At 39.8% G+C, this 21714-nt stretch overlaps 1 protein-coding gene across 1 annotated transcript in view; it reads right to left on the reverse strand.

Moving 5' to 3' along the window:
* LOC103897901 (VPS10 domain-containing receptor SorCS1) overlaps nucleotides 1-21714 on the reverse strand; it is a 217192-nt gene that overhangs the window by 170443 nt on the left and 25035 nt on the right. The window contains exon 3 of the mRNA XM_009278079.1: nucleotides 5305-5404. Within this exon, the coding sequence (XP_009276354.1) occupies nucleotides 5305-5404 (100 nt within the window). The remainder of the gene's footprint in view (nucleotides 1-5304; nucleotides 5405-21714) is intronic.

A 21714-nucleotide genomic window follows, 5' to 3' on the forward strand; every position in this document is an offset into this window, starting at 1 on the left:
TAAATCTTCTCCTGCCTTGTCTGATAGAAACATTTGCCAACTATTCTCACCACCACCACCCCCCAATGCTAGAAAGAACAGAAGGCTGGGCGGCCATCCCTTTCATTTCCTTTCATTTAAAACTCGTTAATAGAAATGAATTTGAAGTAGTAAGGGATCTAGCCAGCACTGAAACCCATGCAATTATATTTACAATAAATATCCGTTATCTTGGAGCTACACACACAACAGGACAGCGATTAACATGCTGTGATAAAGGTGCTAATCGCGACCACTAAATATAAAAGAAGAGGAAGGCATCCATTCATCTTTAGAGAGAAAGAAAAGAGGACACTGTACCGCACAGCAATTAAAATCTGAACAGCTGGAGGAATAAAAGGAAAATTCAAGGCAGGCCTGCAGAAAGAGAGAAAACAAAACAAGAAAAAAACTAACACAAAAATTCAAACACACAGGAAATATCTGATGCACTAGTCCTATTAATAGCATAAAACTTGCTGGCAGATACTATCACCCAGCATTTTATTAATTAACTGGAGATACACGGATACAAGAGGTTTGAAAGTACAAAGAACGAATGGGCTGCACAAACTGGCTCTTTGCAAAGAACACAGTGTGCTTCGTACAAGGATACAGTGTCTAAATTAGCCAGCAGCGCTTTTTGGGTCAAAGAAAACCTCTAGTTAAACCAATGGTAGAGTCCCCACCGCCACTCATTCACTTTTTCTTTGCATAGGTCTATGATTTTCCATGCAATGCTTAAAAGCAACCTATCTGAAAGGCTTTTATAAAGAAAGACCATGAAACTTAGTGCATGTGAGTTTCTAGGAAAGTGAATGACAAACTTTTGTGAAAATGGATTTTCAAGATATCAACTTGGATTTCTGTTTAATTTTTAACCCACCAGTGCATTATTCCCAAACACTATTTCTTCATGTAGAAGCATTTAAATCATTTTATTTCCCCTCACAAAAGGCTCTATGAACCTAACAAATAAACCAATGTTGACATACCTAATCCTAGCGATTTATTGCACATTGGGGATTCTCTCTTCTGGAGACTTGTTCACAAATACTCAAACAGGCTCTGCGTCTTTGGCAAGATCCATGCATTACAATTTTTTGTAACAGGGTTTCCACCTCTCTTATTGCCAGGGCTTATGCATCGCTATGTTACTCACCATTTTCTGTAATTTCCTTAAGAAAATACTGTAATTCAGAAAAATACCAGGCAACAGCAATAGGTTGTCAGTTTAAATTGTAAATAACGGTTGACTTTGTTCTCATTTTTATTTTCAAAGCACCCTTTTGTAATACGACATTGCCTGCAATGTCTGGTTAAAGGATTTAATTTTGTTCAATAGAGACAAGAATTGGAAGTTGGAAGCTTTTAGAAAGAAATTGGCATTCATAGACTGTGGGAAGCTCTGCAAATCCTGTGTATTTATAGATACATTTTTTTCTAGATGGAGAAGAACAAATAAATTATAACAAACAATTTATTCAACACATATTGCTGTTTGTTCTTTCCCAGAATGTGAAAACCATAAGAAATTCATGAACAAATCTATTAATTATTTGAATAAATCCAATTACATGCATTCTACAGTTCATTGTTCCAACTGCTCTGCTTTGCAAGGAACAGACAAGACTATATACAGGATACACTTGGTTTTTTCATTAGAAGCAATCAGTCTTGAGTCAGCGAAGTTCAACATTTACCTTCTGTTTCAGTGGGACTATTCCTAAACGTTAAGCATGTGCTAAAAGGGTTTTTCTTCCCAAAAAAGGCAGCTTCAGTAAGTTAAGTACATGCTGGCCCCACTAATGAATCACTGTTGTAGCAAGGTCTCTTGTCCAATAGCTTCAAGGTAAAAAATGCACCATTTCTTTTCCACTACTGAAGAAACCTTTCACTCTGCTAAGGAATGCTTTGCAGAACAAAGAACATCGAAGGCTGCAGGTGCAGTCAGAAAAATCACTTACCACATATAGCAAATATTTAGGGAAAACACGCTGTTAGCATTTGCCCAGTATTAACTGCAGCAGTGTATAAACCCTTCACACGAACAGTATGTGTGTTATAAAATTCATGGATTTTAGAGTAGTTGAGTCCCACATTAAAAAAAAAAAAGTCTGCAGCTACCCATCCGGCCCACATTAGTGAAACAAGATGTAACTTTCAAAGTAACCAGAGTTTCTCACAGTGTTATCAGAATTTTGGGGGGGAGGGCAGGAAATCAGGTCTCAGGATCCATAGGTTTTTGCCGAAAATGTTCTTGGTGGCAAAATTTGTAAATATGTTTCCTTCTGCTTTCCACTCCACGGCAGGTATGATAAAGACCCTGAGTTTTAGTATTTTTGCTTTCACTGCAAAAATATTCTTAGTGTGGAAATATAGCTCTACACTCTCTTTCCCATGCCCTCAATCACGGAGGACTAGCCAGGTGCCTAAAGTTAAATGTTTATTGGAGGAATGGCCTGATGTTCTACAGAAATAGACAGCATAAACAGGGGCTCCAAAAGTTGCAAGCCTAATTCTGCTCCTGCTGAAATAAGTTTTGGAAAATTCAATCTTAGACCATTACATAGGTCCTTTCATCCCAGGTGTTGCAGGTTTCCTCTGGCACTGTCCCATACTGATTATAGGCCAACTTTAGTGCAGTCTACTGCCAGAACAGGCAGTTCCACCATTCTACCTGAAAGCTTTTTCCTTTCATCTATTTGTTTTTTGAGCTGGAAAGGGATTAGTTTTCAGGCAGATTAGTCCTCGATCCAGCTCACCAGATGGCTACACAAACAAGGGTGGCAGTGCAAGGAAGAGAGTGGGAAGGTGCAGCCAGAGGTGGCGAAGGATTTTCAGAGCCAGCTTGCACTTAAGTTGGCTTAACATGCTTGCAAAACCCTTAGTTTCTTCTTAGGTTTCTCTGCACCACAATAGCTAAGGGATCATCCAGATTTTGCCCAGCTAAAACCCTTCTTAGTTCTAGAGAACAGTATTATTACTGTCCAACAAACATCAGGCATAATGATATATATACCCTCCACACTACAGTTTCTGTGCCAGCAGACCAGCCTTTCAAACCTCAAACCTGAAGGACATTTGAGTGATCTGATAATTTCATTCTTTAGCTTCTAGTGAAAAGCTTCATATCTTCATCAGGGGTCAGCTGCAATGAGATGACATCTCTCCACTAATTTGGGACCATTTAATCCCAATTTAATCTGACTTTCATCACGAGACTTGAACCCATACTTTTTCTTGTTTGTTTTGATCACGATCATTCCTACACCTTTTCTTCCGAAAAAAGGCAGCTTCAGTAAGTTAAGTACATGCTGGCCCCACTAATGAATCACTGTTGTAGCAAGGTCTCTTGTCCAATAGCTTCAAGGTAAAAAATGCACCATTTCTTTTCCACTGCTGAAGAAGCCTTTCACTCTGCTATACTTCCTCCACTCCTACACCTTTTTCCAGTCTTGTATAATCATAGCAATGTAGGTAGGTATGAGGAATCAATCAGGTGGCATGACAAAGGTAAGTGGTAGCCAATTTCTTTTTTTCTGAGGGTCTTCCAGCAAAACCTGAATTAATCAGAACATGTAAGGACTGGAATTCCACAGCTACAATCCATTAATCAGAATACCATTAAAAGACCACTTGATAGCTGTCTTGTTAGGACCACATGAGGCAGCTGCCTGTAGCAAGGAAGTGGAATGCATGATCCCAAAAGTCCACTCTAGTTTTGTGTTCCAGTGTTTGCAAACACTGTTTTACCAGGGGAAGGAAGAAAGTCCTTGAACATCAGTTAAAGGTTCCTTGGTTTTGAACAAAACATTAGTCACAGGCTCAGGTGGGCGAGTAGAAGGTAGGATCAAGTATACCCTGTCACGTGTCTACACCTCAGCTGATGGTATGGACTTTCACTTACAGTCAACTGGAGAAAAGTAGGTGACATTAGGACAAGATTTGTATCATCTTAGGATCAATTTCTTAATAGGTCAAATGACTCATGCCTAGAAGTGCCTGTTTCTTTTGAACAAAGAGTTAAACATGAACTATAAGAGAACGAAACTAAGCATTGTCCTCTCTGGTTAGGACAGCTCCCTCTTCCTTTCACAGTCTGTCTTAAAGTATACATAAATGTTTCACTATAATGAAAACAGCATCATAGTGACCTCAGCTGCCCAAATATACACAGCCTCCTTTAGAGGTGAGTCTTCACCAGCATTTTCTGCTGATGCAATTCAGTTTTGCCTGTAATAACTTGAACTATCCACTAGGACAGAAAGCAAGGAGAGAAAACTACTCTAGCCAGGTTCATATTCCCTCTGGTAAAGAGCTGGAGTTGGGCCTTCCACCCACTGCATGTGCACTGTAGCCTCACAGCTAGTAAGTCAAGAGAACAATGGTGTCACCACTGCCATTTATCTAATCACGTTTTGATTTTATTTTCATTCATTTTTTTCTGGAGCAACATATGAGGAAATCTGAAATGAAATTGCTAGTAATTTCAGGATGATTTAAACTACTTTTTAGTTTCCACACCAAAACACCAGTAGTAATGATTGCCTATCACCAAATATGAGAGTTAAACCCTTTTTTAAACAGCATGTGAGAGTCTTTAAACACAGTATTGTTTACTAGCAGACCCATATGTTAGCATATGTGAGAATACAAGTCTTCATCATCATGAACTGTGCTTTGTCACTTCCTATTGCATACCTCCAAATTACAAAAATTTTGTCAAAAACGTATCTCAAAGAAGGCATCAGATTCCTTTTATGAATATGTCAGCGTTATAAATTCTTAGTAAATTGTTAGTCAGTAGGGTGCTTGCATGATTAAAACCTTCTGGGCTTTGGAAGGCATTTTGTGTGCAGGAATTTGTCAAATCCTGTTCAGTTCACTATTGGGAGCACTTAAACGACAAATAATGTTACATAAAATCTGGCCACTGTAGATGCATTTCTGCTGTTTTAATGAGTCTCTCTCACTTTCAGACAACAAAATCATCACCATCCAGAAGGTAAGCAAACAATTAAATGCATGATACCTATTATGCCTATCCATTTAATGGCCATCTTTTGCTAAAGTATATTCCCTAAAAGTACACTGGTAGGTAGTATAGGTAGTACAAGCTGGCTTATATTTTGGTAAAGCTACATATTTTTTCAAGGGGAGGGAGACAGAAAGGGAGAGTTTCTAGCCATTTAAATAGTAACAGACGTTGAGGAAATTGGGAGAGATCACCAGGACAGAAATTGCATCATAAAGTCAGAATGAGCCAACCACATGATCACGTACCTTACGTTTGTTTGTTGGACAAACATACAAGTAGCTCAAAATAGTCTTCAGACCAACTTTATCATTCAGTTTCTCATATGTTGTCCCATAATCTGTTGACCTACAATTCAGAGAGATTTCATAAGTACAAACACTTAATCACAAAACCACAAGGCACTTGGTGGCTTTTCAATATAAGTCATGCTTTACATAGCGGAATGGCTCTCTAGAGCTTTTTGAATGATTCATGTAGTACATAATGATACTTAATTATATACACACAGCATCATGTGAGTGCTTGTAATTTGCATTTAAATTAGATTAGGAAAAATTAAACCAGCATCTTCCCAAAGCATTTTAAAATAAACATGTACAATAAAAAATGCTAAATTCTGCATATAGAAGATGATAATGATTGTCAGAAATGCCAAATAGCAGACAGCAAGAGACTAAAGTTATCAATTCATTGTATACTACAAGCTTAGACTAATTTTGTTAATATAAGAGTCTTTTCTCAGCATATTCCAAAGTAGCTGCTCCAGCTGATTGTTCAGTGAAACTGGAGTTCAGTTTTCTGCAAAAAACATTGATGTCCTTTTGAAAGCCTAACTACATGAGCATTACACCTACAATTTATATGGGTTTTTCCACATGGACTAGCAGAGAGTATGGACACATAGGCTTTATTCTTGCTTTAAGAGCCACCATTCAGTAGAGAAAATAATATATTTCTGATATGAGGGTTGCCCACAGAGACACTGACTACATGTCTTGGGGAAGAACAAAACAAATAAACAAGGAAGACTGTGCAGAGTTCCTGTAACATCTACTCTTAACATGTGACTGGAACCAAGATCAATTACCAGCAGAGGTTTTGTTCATTATGCAGCTCATGCTTGCCTGAATTATGTCCTAATATGCAGGGGATTTAGATAATCGGCCCAAACCAGTACAGTTGGTATCCACAAACTGCAGAAAAGTGACACGTATCTGGGTAACAGAGACATTTAAAAGTATAACATACTCTTGCAGATAATAAATCTGCATCTTGTCTTTAAAATGTACAAATGGGTCCATATAGAACTTCACTTGCAAGCAGTAACATGAATTTTCCTTTCTGCTAATCACTCCAAAACCAGTCATTCTAAAGTAAACTCTAGGCACCTGTTATTTCCAGGTTCTCTCCTATCTGGGAAACAATGACTAAGTTCACAAAGGTATTTAAGACACTTAATGTCTACAATATTTTTTTTTTCCTCCTTGCTTCTGGGATTTCAGATTTTGCAATCAGTACATGAATAAAACAAGGCAGCAGCTTGGGGTTTTACCCATTAAGATGAATTGCACTAAAATGTGGATTTGCATTAAAGTTGAGTCTTTCTATTCAGGAACTTTATCGAAGTGTTTGCATGTATCTGTCCTGGTCATATAACAATTGACTTATGGTTTACGACCATAGCTTTTTCCTTTCCCTCCTTTCCCCTGTCCTGGTTTCAGCAGGGATAGAGTTAATTTCCTTCTTAGTAGCTGGTACAGTGCTGTGTTTTGGATTTAGGAAGAGAACAAAGTTGATAACACACCGATGTTTTAGTTGTTGCTAGGTAATGCTTACACTAGTCAAGGACTTTTCAGCTTCCTATGCTCTACCGACTGAGAAGGCTGGAGGTGCACAAGAAGCTGGGAGGGGGCACAGCCAAACTGGCCAAAGGGACATTCCATACCATGTGACGTCATGCTCAGTACATAAACTGGGGAAAGCTGGCCGGGGGGGCCGCTGCTCGGGGACTGGCTGGGCATCGGTCTTATTGCTATTATTATTTTATTTCAATTATTAAACTGTTTTTATCTCAACCCACGAGTTTTTCTCACTTCTACTCTTCCAATTCTCTCCCCCATCCCACTGGGGGGGGGGCAGGGAGGAGTGAGCAAGCGGCTGTGTGGTACTCAGTTGCCGACTGAGGTTAAACCACAACACCCCCCAGTAAACATATGCACCCCTGTGCGCATATATGACCTTTGTTGGTTAGAACATTAACGTCAAATTCTCATCTACTGATTGATCTTTTCCTTTATAAGGTCATCTCTCTCAGGAGCACATATAAACTAACTGAGCTATTTTCTCAGTGGACTGAGGAGAAGAATACCGTTACAGTTATTTCTGTTACTATTTCAGAGATGTTCCAGCACCAGCACCCTTCCAGGTGAAGGGAGCCACAGCAGGATGCTGAACACAGCCCTGTCAAGGACTGCTGGGTCACTTTGGTTACCTCGTCTACCTCACCACCCAGCCTTCTTAGAAATTAGTATTTCTGTTGCGGTCTGCCTAACAACCAAAACCTATCCTTTGGGAAGTTTGGGCTGATAAAGATATTTAGTCCTTACGATCTTTACATCTGACCTGCTGAGTTAGGAAAAAAATATATTAATGAAGTAATGCAGCTCTTCTTTATACCAGTGACAGTGATTTCAAAATGGGACCCTTCAAAAGGGGATAGGGGTGAAGAAAATCTGACACATAAAACCTGCTTTGAAATTGTTAAAGAAAAGCAGCCAGTACTTCCTTGCCAGCCATTTCTTACTTCAAATCTCTAGGCAATTATTTTGCATTCATAGCTTTATTTACAGGTAACGTTATATCCAGATGGAAGCGTGTGCTTCTGTCAACATCTATAAAAGCAACTGAAAGATTGGAAAGCTTAGAAAAACATTCATTTTTTGCAGATGAACAAATACACAAGCAATCAAAGGAGCTACTATTAGATCTTACTCTCATTATCATGTTCTAAACTAGCGATAGCCAGTCCTTCTACCTGCCCAGTTACAAGTTGTTGTTTCTCTTACACCACTTTACAATTACCCATAATTTTAACAGGGAGGTAGATGTTACACAACAGCAGATAGGCACCTAGAAGTGCTTTAACACAAAGAAATGGTGATAGATACACATATACAGAGCAGTGGAACAAAATAATTGTATCGAACGAAATACTGCGCACACATGAAGCCTCTGTTGGAATCTAACCCAGGGGTATCATCAACCTGCATTTATCTTATTCCTATTTTATATATATGTATAAAAGCAGGCATTGATTAGCAGCCTGGATAACGAGCTCTTCATTTGTCTTATTAAATGGGTGTATAAAGCAGCATGAGACTCCTAACCCATGAAAACATATCAGCCATTTGGTGATCCAGGAAGCCAGCCTAACCTGGAAGTGTTGCAAAAGACAGATGCACCTCAGCAGGGTGTAGGCAGTAACGACAGTGTAGGATCAACAAATTCAATCCCAGTTATCTGAAGGGGAACGGATATGTATCAACCAATGTCTCCCACACTTCGTGTGGTAGGCTGCTTCTCTGAAGCTCTGCAGAGAGAACTCAGTTTTAGCGCATCTGTGTAACATGAGCAGAGCAAGCAAATGCCTGGATAAATCATCTGAAAGGACTAAACCCAGGACCTGTAGAGCTGAAAACACAAAAATGAAACTCTGAACCATCTGCTGAAAAGCCACAGCTACTGAAATAACTATATGTAAATGAGTGAACAGTAAGCCCTATTTTATTAGCTCTTGTGTAGACATGCATGTTGTAATGGTTTCTCAACTTGTTTGGAGGGAGGGGCGTTGTTTATACATGTTTCATCAAATTAATTTAAATCCCTGTGTAAATTGTTTCATTTTGGCTTGATTTGGCTTGGTACAGTTACAGGTTAAGTCAAAATAAATGCAGATGAGTTTAAAATAGGAAAGTCTGCAGAGAGATTTCATATATGTGTAAGTCTAGCTAAATATGGAAAAAACCATAGATATGTGTTAGGACATTGTGGATGTTACTGAAATGCAGGTGATACTTAGTAAAAGAATAATATTCAGAAACAGAGTATTCTGACTCAGTTCTGAACTTCACACCTGTCCCACCATTTTAGTTGTAATTGCTTCCACTAAATCCATTCCAAATTTTACCAGTAGCTGTTTAGAATCAGACTCCCTATTTTTTCAGTAAAGCACAATGATTTCTACAAGCACCCAAGAAGATAAACATTTTAATTATTACTAGTTCATTTGACAGTATAAAAAATACCAAAACTGTAGGACTGAAGCTCTGGCTTCCCTGAGTAATAAATTAAAACAAAACTAGAAACATGTAGAATAATTTATATTTTGCAAACTATTTGCAAGAAAGTTGACATTTAAATAACTTCATTATTATTCATTGACAGGGCTTTTTCCTCTCCTCCCGTCAGGGTAAATGACATTTCTATTACAGTATTATAATAAACTCCTGCACATTTTAAATAAAGTCACTGAATTCCATTAGTCCACCTACTGTCATGAATATATCTCAATCCATTCCTACCAATATTTCACAATTATAATAGGCATTCTGAATCAACCAGTAACACGAACCCTATGGAAATTTTCTTCTTTCTCAAGAAGCGCGGACTGAAAGTCAGAGGACTGTCAGTTTGAATATATAGATTAAATAAATTCCCTAGCAAGTTGCTGTTTACGCTCCTTTGTTAAAAATTTAAGGTTGTCTGTACTTATTTTACATAAGCTGCTGAAGACTTGAAGAATCAACCAGTTGATTGTTTGGTCAAGGTTTCTTTTGCAACAAGATCTTTCTGGAACACTCCATGAGAAAAAAGAAAAACATTACATGCAGACTTTAAGCTGTGTAACATCATGTCTCCTGCCTATTAGAGTGCAGCTTTCTTCCCATAAAAGATGTATGTTAACAGATGAAGTTTCTTATAACACACATCATTAAGAAGTAATCACTTTAATTGGTACCATTTACTATTTTTTTTTTCTTTTTCAGCCAGTTAATGCCTGGTTTTCACATATTAACGTGACTGTTTCCCCCACCTCCACCATGAGAAGACTGTTTATGTATCATGTCCTCACCCTCCTTCCTCCAGTTTAATTTGCTGCTCTAACTGCTGTCCGAGTGGCAGCCAGCCCTGGGAGGCAGGACCAGAAGCATCTGTAATGTGGTTAGGAAGCAGCAGAGCAGGGCAGCCTGTCACGACCAGGAGCAGTGTGAAGAGATGGGCTCTAGCCTGTTTCTCCTCCTGCACATGAATTCACCCCTGGCAGAAGTCAGGTATTTTAAGAAAGAAACAGCAATGACTATTAGATCATCTGTTCCAATCTCCTGCATAACTCCATTTGCCACCTGGTTTGCCTCCAAAGAGACTGGCCAGTTGAGCATGAGATTTGCCAGTTGCTATCATATTAATCTCTACATGAGCAGATTTTTGGATAGAAGGCTTTCAGATCCAGAAGGCAGAACTGTGGAGTCACAGGCTGCACTTACAAAAGGCTTTCACTAAACAAGTTTTTGAATAAAGGAATAATTAAGACATTAAAAATGATCTTTCACGTCTGAATGTTAAAAATACTGGAGCTGGTAATTCTGGAGCGTATTTGTATTCCTTTGTGCAACGCTTTAAGCCTGTTCATAAACTCTGCCATAGAGTTGTTGACTTTTGCATTCTTTCTTTCTGAGGATCTTTCTAGGCTGAGGTGCTATTCCCTCATCACTTAAACTGAAACTCTTTCCTTCATGGTTTTATAGCCAAGTACTAAAGTTTCCCATTGATTTTTGCCATGCCACCATGTTTCACAAAAGCTAGTAATGTCAAAGTCATCTTCAACAGCTAACTATTTAAGTTCACATGTTCTTCCTATTAAGCCTTACACAAGCCATTGATAGATGTCACTTTTGGTCTGATGCCTGTTTTTTTAACTCCTTCATGTGTAACCCCGGTATCTTTTTCCAGAAAGTAATAATGTCTGATCTCAGCTTCTCTCTCAGGGACTAACTGGGGTTTTTTTATCCCATTCTTTATTTTCATAGAGAGTTACTCTTGCTTTACAAATTACCTTGCTTCACCTGGACGCTTATCACCACTGGCTGTCTTTCTGACTCGTTGTATAAATAATTCCCCAAGGCCTTGTCCATTTCTAATGGGAACTGTTTGCCTAGCTCAGAGACTGACACATTTTGAGGGGAGTTTTACATCTCCATGTTGAAGAGCAATTGCAAGATGTAAACACAGTGAATCCTGTGTCCTTGGACACAGTTTCCATGCAGCAAAGAGGCAGACCTTGCCCTCATTTGTACAAGTTTCTCTCCTAAGGTCACACTCTGAATGGCTATCAGTGTGTGTCCCCAGCACACATCAGAAAGTCTGAGAAACTTTTCCCATAGACTTTTTAAGGCAGGACACAGGATTTTTATTTAAAATTCCTGTACCCCACTGAGCAGCCCAGGCCTTTCAACACTGAACAGATTCGTGTCCCTGACACACTGCCTCTGCTAAAGGCCTTTCTGCAGCTTGGGACCAGCCATCCTGTGTCTTTATGCCTTCCCTGGCCTCCTCTTACTCACTGAATCTTGGCTGATTTTTAGCTATAGCTCATTTGATTTAATCAGGGATTAAGCTAAAGTAAAGCTAGTTCAGAGAGGCTTTTTTTGCCTTCATAAGAGTTTGGTTCAAGAGGGCAGTGTTAAGTGGTCTGACAGCAGTGACAAGCCAAAGAGTTGGTTAGCATTTCTTTAAATGTCTGTAATGGCACTGCACGTCACAGCATTAAAACACGTTAAATTTACCCTGGCAGGTTGAAATTAACTTTTAAAGACATCTTCAGGGTAAAGAAAAAGAAGATATTCAAAACGCAAGGGACCCACATGTCTCACTCCCTAAGTGAATGCATTTCTGATGATTTTTTTCTCATGAGTCCCTCAGCAAGCTGGCAAGTATTACTGTTCCCACTTTCTAGGTGGGGGAAACGGAGGGAAAGGCTAGATAACTAATCCTACATTTGAAGGAAGCTGTGACAGAGCTAAATGCAAGTCCCCTCAAGCTCTACCTACTTCCCACTCCATCCTGACAGCATAAGTTTTCTGGGGTTTTGTGTGTAAATAAGGATTGGAAAGAGCCTTAATATCAATGTTGAAAGGAAGAAATACAAAATTAAATACAGTTTAAATGTGCATTTTAAAACAGATTTAAGCCTACATTTTGAAAATGTTTTGCTTCCAGTTCGAGTTGCGACTGTAGATTTTACTAGAAATTAAGTTATGAATTTTAATATGAGTTTACTGAAATGTGTATTTTTTTCCTTATGGAAAGAATTTTCTCATCACAAAATAAAGTTTTCCACCTACAGAAGCCATCAAAAAGACTTGGAGAATGAAAGGGGGTAAAAAAATTACAAAGAAACAATAGGAAACTACGAAATTGACATTTCTCTGCATAATCAGTTAAATTAATTCAATTTTCTTCTTTTTAATCAACTTTTATTTCGAGTAATCTAAATGAACAGAAATATACACATTCAAATTTCTTGCAATTTTTGGCTTAATATAGTTCAGCTGATTATTGCTATAAATAATTTAAAGATGTGACAAGCAGGAGAAGCAGCTCATATTTTACCATCCAATCCAGAGTTTACATAATACATTGGATAGTTATTCAAAATCTTACCCAAATCAGAAAGAAAGGAAATAGGGGGATGGGAGGGCCAGGAGATGTTATCTGTAGGTGACCCAGATGAGTTGTTTATTTCCTCTTAAAATAATGGTTAAAGAAAGATAAATTTGGCTAACTTGCCTTCACTGCTATTTCAGTTGAGATTTAGTAACTCAGGTTAGCAACCTAAGCAGAGAATACCTATCCCTCTGTCTCTATCATGTCCAAAGTAAGGTCCTGACCATCCATCCCTTTGCATATATTTAGTAAAGGGCCTGCCAGAATCTGTAGCCGCATGGCTACACCTCCATCTGCTGATGCAAGCTGTAGCTTGCCGTTTCATAGCCATCCACACTCTTACTGTTATCAGGGGCTGCGCTGAGCACACACATGGGTTTCGGTACGACCCAACCATTATGGCTTCAGCAAGCCGCACCTTTCACCATACAACACATCTTCCATACCTTTCATAAGGCCAAGGAGAAGGAAAAACCTTTGCAATTTGGAAAGTTTTAGGAAAACAAGTAGTAGTTCAATATATCTGAGGCTTTGAATCCCTCTGTCAAGGTTAACTAGAATTTAGTCAATAGCTTCAGAAGTCATGGGATGATGATGGTGGGAATCTTCCAACAGGACAGAAGACAGGTTGTATAGGACAAAAAGAAGCCATGTAACCAGGATGAGGTTATTTCTCACTCTTATCTATGCCAGGGGAGAGGTGAAGGGAAACAGTCAGTTATAATGAACACACAAGTGTTCCCAGTTGAACAAAACAGAAGAGTAAACCTACTAATACCATAATGCACAGCGTTAGGCAGCAAGACTTATGACTGTTGAATGCAAGGACAAGGAAAAGAAGAATTCTACTAATAATCTGGGTAGCATGTGAATGCTGACCAGGCTGGCAAGACTGAAAGTTGACAGAAACTAAGAATTCTCTCCAATTGCCCAAGCAGAGCGCGAGGCCTTGTAAGTCCTGTAAGTGCTTTTTTTATCACCTGAAAGCTTGGAAGAATTGTGCTGAATGGGCTTAGGCACTCTTGTCCTGAAATCAGAATGATCCACCTGGATTGATCTACACTGTCCTTGCTATGATGCAAACCTTGTCCCTCTGTGAACTGCTAAGACTAGTTCACATCTGTTCTGCTAAAGCGTAGTATTCTTTGCAGAGATCAATGACACCTGTATTGTCTATGGTGAACAATCCTTAGAAAAAACTAGTCTGTGTTGCTCACCCAGCTTCTTCTTGGACATGCCTAGTAAATTCACTGGAAATGAAAACCTTGGGAAGAGATAGTCTGTAGCGTAGATCATCAAAAGTAAAGTAAAGAATCAAAAGCAAAATGAGTTAAAGTCAAAACACCAGTGTGGATACATCTAACTGCTTCGGCTCTGGTGACACGTGTATCCCATTGCATAGTATCTCTTCAGATCCTCCCACCTTACCGAACTAGCCATGGGACAGCATAACTCAGATCAAACTTTCACGTTTAACAATCCAGAGGCATCTTGTGCTTGCAAGCTGGCATTAAAGGGCTTTTTTTATACCAGTTTCTGATGCCACTGCCTTTTTCAGCAGAAGTAACATTCCACTGTATTGTGGAGATGGGCTTTTTTACCTTCAGGCTTCAGAGAAATTGCTGCATAAAGGTTGGATACCCAAAAAGAAGAGCAAGATTGAATACTTGAGCAGAAAAAAAGATCAAATTTGGATTAAATGGGAATGATGCACTTCCCCCTCCACCTTTAACTGCTTCTCTAATTTTAGATGTCTATCCTGTCTTGTTTGACCAATAATTCCCGCTTTTACTGCACAGTACAATGGTTTCTCCTGCCAGCAGGCTAAGAACAGAAGATTCTGGCAGTTGATAAAATCCATGTTCAGATTCCCCACTCCTCTGCCTGCTGATCAGAGGTCAGATCCTGATCACACTCTCATGTAAATCCAAAGTATTTACTATGGAGATGCACCACCGTAAACATGGAACTGGACAGCATCAATGATCAACTTCGCCCTGGCTTGTCAGCCGCTGCTTCCAGGAAACCAGAAGGATCTTTGCTGTCAGAATGCAAGACATGAAGATTTTTCTTTCGCGTGTACAATTCCCAACTTTTTGTGCAAAAAAATAATGCACCAAGATTTGACTGGACTCTGCCCATAGTGTTTTCTAGGCACTGTTTTGGAGGAATGGACTGTAAATCCAGGGTTTTGCTGTGGACAACCCCATTTTGGGGGCCACAGCTATATTCTGGAACTCCTCCCAAACACTGCTGTGCTAAATGACCACTTCCAGGATTAGCTCTGGGAAAGGAGATGGAATGTCTAGGGCAGAGGACTGCATTCATGGCAAGATAACTATGGACTTACCACCTATTTTGCCTGGCTAACAGACCCCCAGCTGATGCCCCTGAGGGCAAGGTAAGGTGGCAGTAGAAGGAACTGGGGCTTTCACCTCCACTGCCTGAGCAGCAGAGAAGAGGCCTCTCCAGAGCTCTCCCCCTCAAATCTCCCTTCCAGCTTCTTATCGTGCTGTGACCTGAGAGTCTCATCTCCAGTCCCTCACTGACAGAAGCAGCAAAAGTCAAGAAGAGTGTAGGGAGGCTAGCAATCATAACCACTTTAACTATTCTAATCCAATGCTAGGTGAAAGCCTGCAGCAAGAAACAAAGGGACAGCCATCAAAGCAAGACCTCCACTTGACCCTCTCAGTGAAAGACTCAAGAGGATGGCACTAGTGGTGCTCTGGCTGAAACACTAGTGCAATCTCTCCTGTTCTTTCTATGAGCCATTTTGTGCCACAGTGCCTGGATGCATGTGGGAAGGATCAGTAACTGATTAGCAGGACCACTATTTTTTGGGAGCTAATTAATATATACCAAAAGCTGATATGTTATTTACACTTGTGCATCTGACTATATGTACACTCCAAGCATTTTCTCCTTCCCTAAGTCCATAGTACTGTTTTTCAATGTCTTTTCCATTTGCCATCACAGAATTATTTTCAATGAAGGAGCAGACCCTGAAGAAAGGAATGAAAGTTTACTGGCAACAGGCTTGTTCCTTGCTACCTTAGGGAAATTATTGGGGATCAGTGGACTACAAGTGGAAGAGCACCAGTCTGTAAGATCTCCTTGTCCACCTGACTTGTTTGTCAAAACAAACAAGCAGGCTAGAATGCAAATTTCCACCCTTCCTTCATCAGAGTATTCTCCACCACTGCAACTCAGAATGAAGCCATTCCCACAGGCCCAGCCTGACTCAAGGCTTATGGTCATCAACAAAAAAAATCTCGGCTTAGCTGTGATGGATATTAAAGTTGTTCTTCCTTACATTTAAATTAAAAGATGCCTTTTAAATTAGAAGAATTGAGAATGAATAATGATTCTTCTTGCCGTATGTTTACATAGGGCATACTGATATCACCGCACCCTTAATGCCAAATTCTTGCTTATAAAGTGGTTCTTTGAGTGTTGCATCTTCCCATTTCCACCTCAGTCTGGTGTAAATCACACAAATAGCTAGGACTGTAGCCAGTAATCATCACACTATTAACTTTCTAATTGATGGTAATGGCCAGAATAAATTTCAGGCACCCCAAGGGGTGGTTAATGGATTTTGTAGCTTGAGGGCAGAGCAACGGGAAGCTTTTCCATTAATCAGTGAGATGAGACAGCCATACATGTCCTACACTCCCCATCCCATCATAACACTGAGGTCATTGCAGCTTTGTTGAAAAGGTGGGTGTTGCCAGGCAAAAAAAACCCTCACAGCAGGCTGAGCTCAGTTACAAGGTTTGATACACTAGCTCAGCAGAGCTATGTTAGCATCCATAGTCACGTTATACATCCAGAAAATTGCTTTAGCCCATCTCCAATTAAGAGTAAGAAGGAGTTTTATTGTGTCATAAAAATGTTGCAGGTCTTCTCTGGCTTTTAGTACGTACCCTGCAGAAGACGCTTTCTAGCTAGCACCATCCAAGCATTTGCAACACAATATGCAATCTTTGTTCTATCCTGCCAGTGCAAATCAACAGCTAGAAAGCTTAAAAGATCCAGACAGCCCAAGACATTATTTTCAAAATCGTTGTCCAAGCCCCTTAGTTGTTAACAGCTTTCAACAGCTAGAAAGCTTAAAAGATCCAGACAGCCCAAGACATTATTTTCAAAATCATTGTCCAAGCCCCTTAGTTGTTATAATGGAGTAACTCCCAAGGACCGGCAGCATTTTAAAACCAGCTAAAAACCTGCCTCATGCATTAATTTATATTAAAGTTAGTTGGAAGATGGGATTCCCATCCCTTAGGCAATGCTAACAATTTTTTTTTTTTGCCCTGTTTTAAACTATCACGATTCCCAAAATCTGGACAGAATAAGAATACAGGGGAAAAAGAGATTAAGTAAAAAAAAAAAAATTCAGACTGTTTCGTCCCACTAATACCAGCGTTATCATTATCCATTCAATTGAATATTTTATAATGCAGTCTGGCTGTCACCCCACAGGAAAAAAGCTCAAATGAAACAAGGAGAAAATCAAAACGGAACACACTTTCAGTTTCAAATCATTCCAACATTTTCTGTCAAGATTTCATTTTTAAAATATTGCAAGAGATTTATCTGACTAATGCTGCATTTCCCAGCAGAACATTGTTCCACTGAAAAGGTTTCAATTAGTTCTCTGAGTCTTAGTAGTGAACAGGCTAAGCTGTTAGCTAGACTGTTACCCTACCGCATCACCTAAGAAAGAATTTGTTGTTGCTGGATTTAAAAGCTGTGCTAGTGGATTACTTGGATTACTGTACCCAAGAATCACTAATCAATGCTTTAAAGCAGGCAAATACAATGAGTGTTATTTTTTTTCTTTTTAAAACCATTTGAATAATGCAGCTGTACCATTTGTGTCAGTTTCAAATAATATACATCACCCAGAGCCACGCAGCTTTATTTTTTCCTCTTGGTTGGTAGAAGCATATTTATCACTATGTATCTCAAGGATCAGTGGGGTTATAAAGCTTGCTATTTATAGCTACTTTTGGGGTATCGAGCAAGTGAGAGTAATTTGTTCCTTTGACATCTAACCTTAGGTCAACTCCAGTAGCAGAAGATGGATTTTTACAGGAAATGAAATGAAAGTACACAGCAGAAGATTAATACAATTTCCTAGGCCTGAGGAGAATGCACGCTCCCAATCACTCTGCAGAAAAAATGGTCAGGAGCATGTGCTATGTATTAAGAATAGAGCAATATGTGGTCAAGGTGAGGTGTTCAAACAGTCTATTAGCAAACTGATACACTGGCATTTGTGCATAGAGGAATTGAAGGCTGATAGTCTAGAAATGACTCAGCTCTTCTGGTTCTTTGATTTTGAAAGTCATCTTTAAGTCAGTGCCAGCTACAGATAAAATGGAATCTTGCTTTTATGTTACTGGTAAATGATATAAAAAAGTTAAAGCTAAGCTGTAAATTCCATATCAGAAATACCTTGCACAAGATCAAGTTACCATTTTGCCCTGCATTGCAAAAACATCTTGTATTAATTATATTGTCTGTTTGTGAAAAATAAAGACTGCAGATTGACACATCTTGAAAAGATTCCTTTTTACTAAAATCCTTACTGATGGGCCATATTTGTCCATTACTCACAACTTATATTCAAGTGCCTTTAAAAAAAAATATGGAATTTGACCAGAAGATTCCCCCCCCCCCGGGCCACCTGCTTTGATTTATTTGGAATTAAAATTATATGAAAGGTCTTTCCAAAGCTGTGGATGCATAAAGATCTGGTTTTGATTTATTTGGAATTAAAATTATATGAAAGGTCTTTCCAAAGCTGTGGATGCATAAAGACATTAGTTAAACAATCCAGTCATTAAAATAATGCTACCAACAGGAACTCAGCCAAGTACCTGAGAAGTTCTTCTACCTTCTTATAACAGACCTATCATCCTCAGCCACCACCAATTCCCGTAAAGGTGTGTTTTCCAACGTGCTCAGAAAGTCAGTAAATTTCAGCTTCACTGACCCCAAAATCTCACATGTGACCACAAGAGCCATGTAAAAACCCCCACAACCTACCTCCAACAGAGTCCATCACTTCCAGGCATACTACTGCTCTATGCTTACACAGTCATGCAACTACTAGTGCAATGGACTCAATCAGACTGCAATATGTGTTCCCTACTGGACAGTGGGTAGGTGGTGGTATATATTATATGTGCCCACTCATATTCCTATCATAGGAAGTGGAGGTGGCATTAGTAGAAAAGAAAATAATCCATCACATGTTGGACAGACAAGATCTTAGTGTTTAATTCCAGGCTGTGGGCAATGCAGCCTGTTTAACTCCTAACCCAAAGAAGAACTTATCTGGCTATGTTTATGGAGTATTATTTAGTGCCACATGGAAGTACTCTATGTCCCAAAACAGCTGGAGAAAGCCACGCTAATTTCACCTGTGTGGAAGCCAAGTCTGGTAGAACAAGCGTTATTAATTACAAAAGGTTTAAACTTGCACTTTGAATGACAAAGGTCACACAGCTACATAAAGACAACACCCTCAAAAAGAACCTTCGTCAGTCCCTGGACAGTTGTCTGGGAGAAGCTTGCCAAGTCGTGTCCTTCTGCTTGATAGAAAGTCACTGATAAATGCCCATAAGTGGAAGGTCTTCAATTTAGTTTTGATTTATTAGGACCCAATTAGAACAGACACTTTAAGTAACAGTTGTCACAATAGTCGAACACTGGAACTGTCATGCTGGATGGTGGGGAAGGGAAGGAGGCAAGAACGGGTGCAAGATTTTAAATGTGCAGTTCAACTGGGGAGCAGACATTCCTGTATCACAGGTATGCCCAAAAACCCACTTTCAGCACTATCTACACACATACATGCCTCCACCACCTATCAAACAAGCTACCAGAAATCTGATCATTTGTTGCTTAAAGGTCCAGTAGCAGGTGAAATAAGACCAGACAACTGTGACCAATTCTTCTAGGTCTCCACAGATCAAACCCCTGCCAAAAATGCACTGAATCCCACTTCTTCAGTGGATTAGAATTGGAGCACTGTAAATACACAAAAAAAGTAGTCAGTGATTTTTTGCTACTTCAGAATAAAGTTCCCTGCTCAGCCCATCTAATCTTTGGGTGAAAAAGGCACCTTAACCTTCACATCATGTGTGGTTTTTTCTATCTCCATCTTCTTCCCCCTGTTTTAAAATTTATGGTTACCATTTAGGCTGATTTCAATTTCCATTAATAATATGTGCAACTGATGTACATTTAAGTGAATTTAATCATGTTGTAGTGACAGGTTTAGCTTAAAGCGGGGCTTCACTTAGAACTATCAAGTAAATTTCTCTTGAAAAGGTCAGTTTAACATTTAACAGGAGGGCCCATTCCAGACAAATTAGAATTTGCTCCACTTGTTTTGAGTGCAAACACTTTTCAAGCCGGCTTCAATGGAGGCATGCCAATCAAAAGAGAAAAGTGTGAGGTGCCCAAGGGAGAAGGTTCACTGATGCCCCCCTACACAGCCAGCCCAAAGGCTGCTCAGACACGTGGGCAAAACAGTCCTGTCCCACTGTTCAAGGACTGGGACTCGACTGGAGCCGGACCACACCATAGAAAGTAGGGAAGGCAGAGCTGGGAGAGTTTAGGCAAGCCCCTGACAAGCTAGACTTCTCATTTCTAATTGCTGCAGCAACAGGAATGCAGTGGGAACAACCTTGTGTGCTGCGGAGAGGAGTTATTGTGCGTGTGTCCCATGAGGATTTATTATGGCTCCTGTGCCTGTCAGAGGCAGTTCAGCTTTCCAGGACAGTGGCACGGTAAGCAGAGAGGTGATATCCGTAATGCTGTCTCAGTGGCACCCTCAGCAGTAGCCCAATTCCCCTATAGCTGGAGTTGGTCTTGTCTTCCTAGCCTCCAGCCTAGGAAGACAAGTGCCCTGCAGCAGTCACCCAGACAGCTCTTCCACAAAATATTTTCTTTATTAAAAGCTTCACAGTATCATTACCACAAGTCCCGAGTGGACCACATATGCTTTAGGTGGGACAGAAAACCAGTACCCTTTTTTTTGTTTTGTTTTTGCCAGGACACTTCTCCAGACTTCTGGTCAAACCACCATGTGGAGACAGCAAAATTTTCTACCCTTGCTGGAGCCAGCCTCAGCAGCACAATCTCTCAAGTTTTACATAGTCTTTGTCAGGGGACCACCTCATACAGTCACAGGTTCCCAGGTTTATACCACTGCAACATATAAAGTAGGATCAAGTCAGGTAAGTTTCCCAGTTCCAATTGTACGTTACCACTGAGAGTTCAAATTGACAGCAGCATAGGCAATTAACACACCTCCTCTGCCTTGAATTTGCTTTCTGATATATTTATTTTATGATGTCTAATTCCTGTAACAGAAAAGAGAGGGAACAAGCAATCCCTGCCTTCCGTCTTTGAGACTTTCATGATTTTATAGGTCTCTGACATATCCCCATTAGTTGTCACTTTCCAGACTAAAGATTCCTGGTCAGCTCAATCATTCCTTCCACACAAATCATTCCATACCTTGGCCCATCCTTACTGCTCTTCTCTGAACCTTCCCTACTTCTAACATACCCTTTTTGAAACAAGAGTGACCAAAACTTGACACAAAACAGTATTCCTGTTACTATTGTGTGGTTGTTGAATCAAGACTTCAGTTCCTGAGTTTGACTACTTAAAAGAGCTTCAAGATGAACCTACTGTCATGCAAAAAGTGGTGCATAGCCACTTAACTGATGTGAATCACACATCTGAGCTTTGAAGTTGCTCAGCAGACTCAGAAGATGCCTACTCCCATGGATAGAATCACAGAATCATAGAATAGTTTGGGTTGAAAGGGACCTTTAAAGGTCATCTAGTCCAACCCCCCTGCCGTGGGCAGGGACATCTTCAACTAGATCAGGTTGCTCAGAGCCCCG

This window comes from Aptenodytes forsteri, unplaced genomic scaffold (genome assembly GCF_000699145.1).
Source record: "Aptenodytes forsteri isolate BGI_AS27 unplaced genomic scaffold, ASM69914v1 Scaffold15, whole genome shotgun sequence".
In the NCBI taxonomy this organism is placed as follows: Eukaryota; Metazoa; Chordata; class Aves; order Sphenisciformes; family Spheniscidae; genus Aptenodytes; species Aptenodytes forsteri.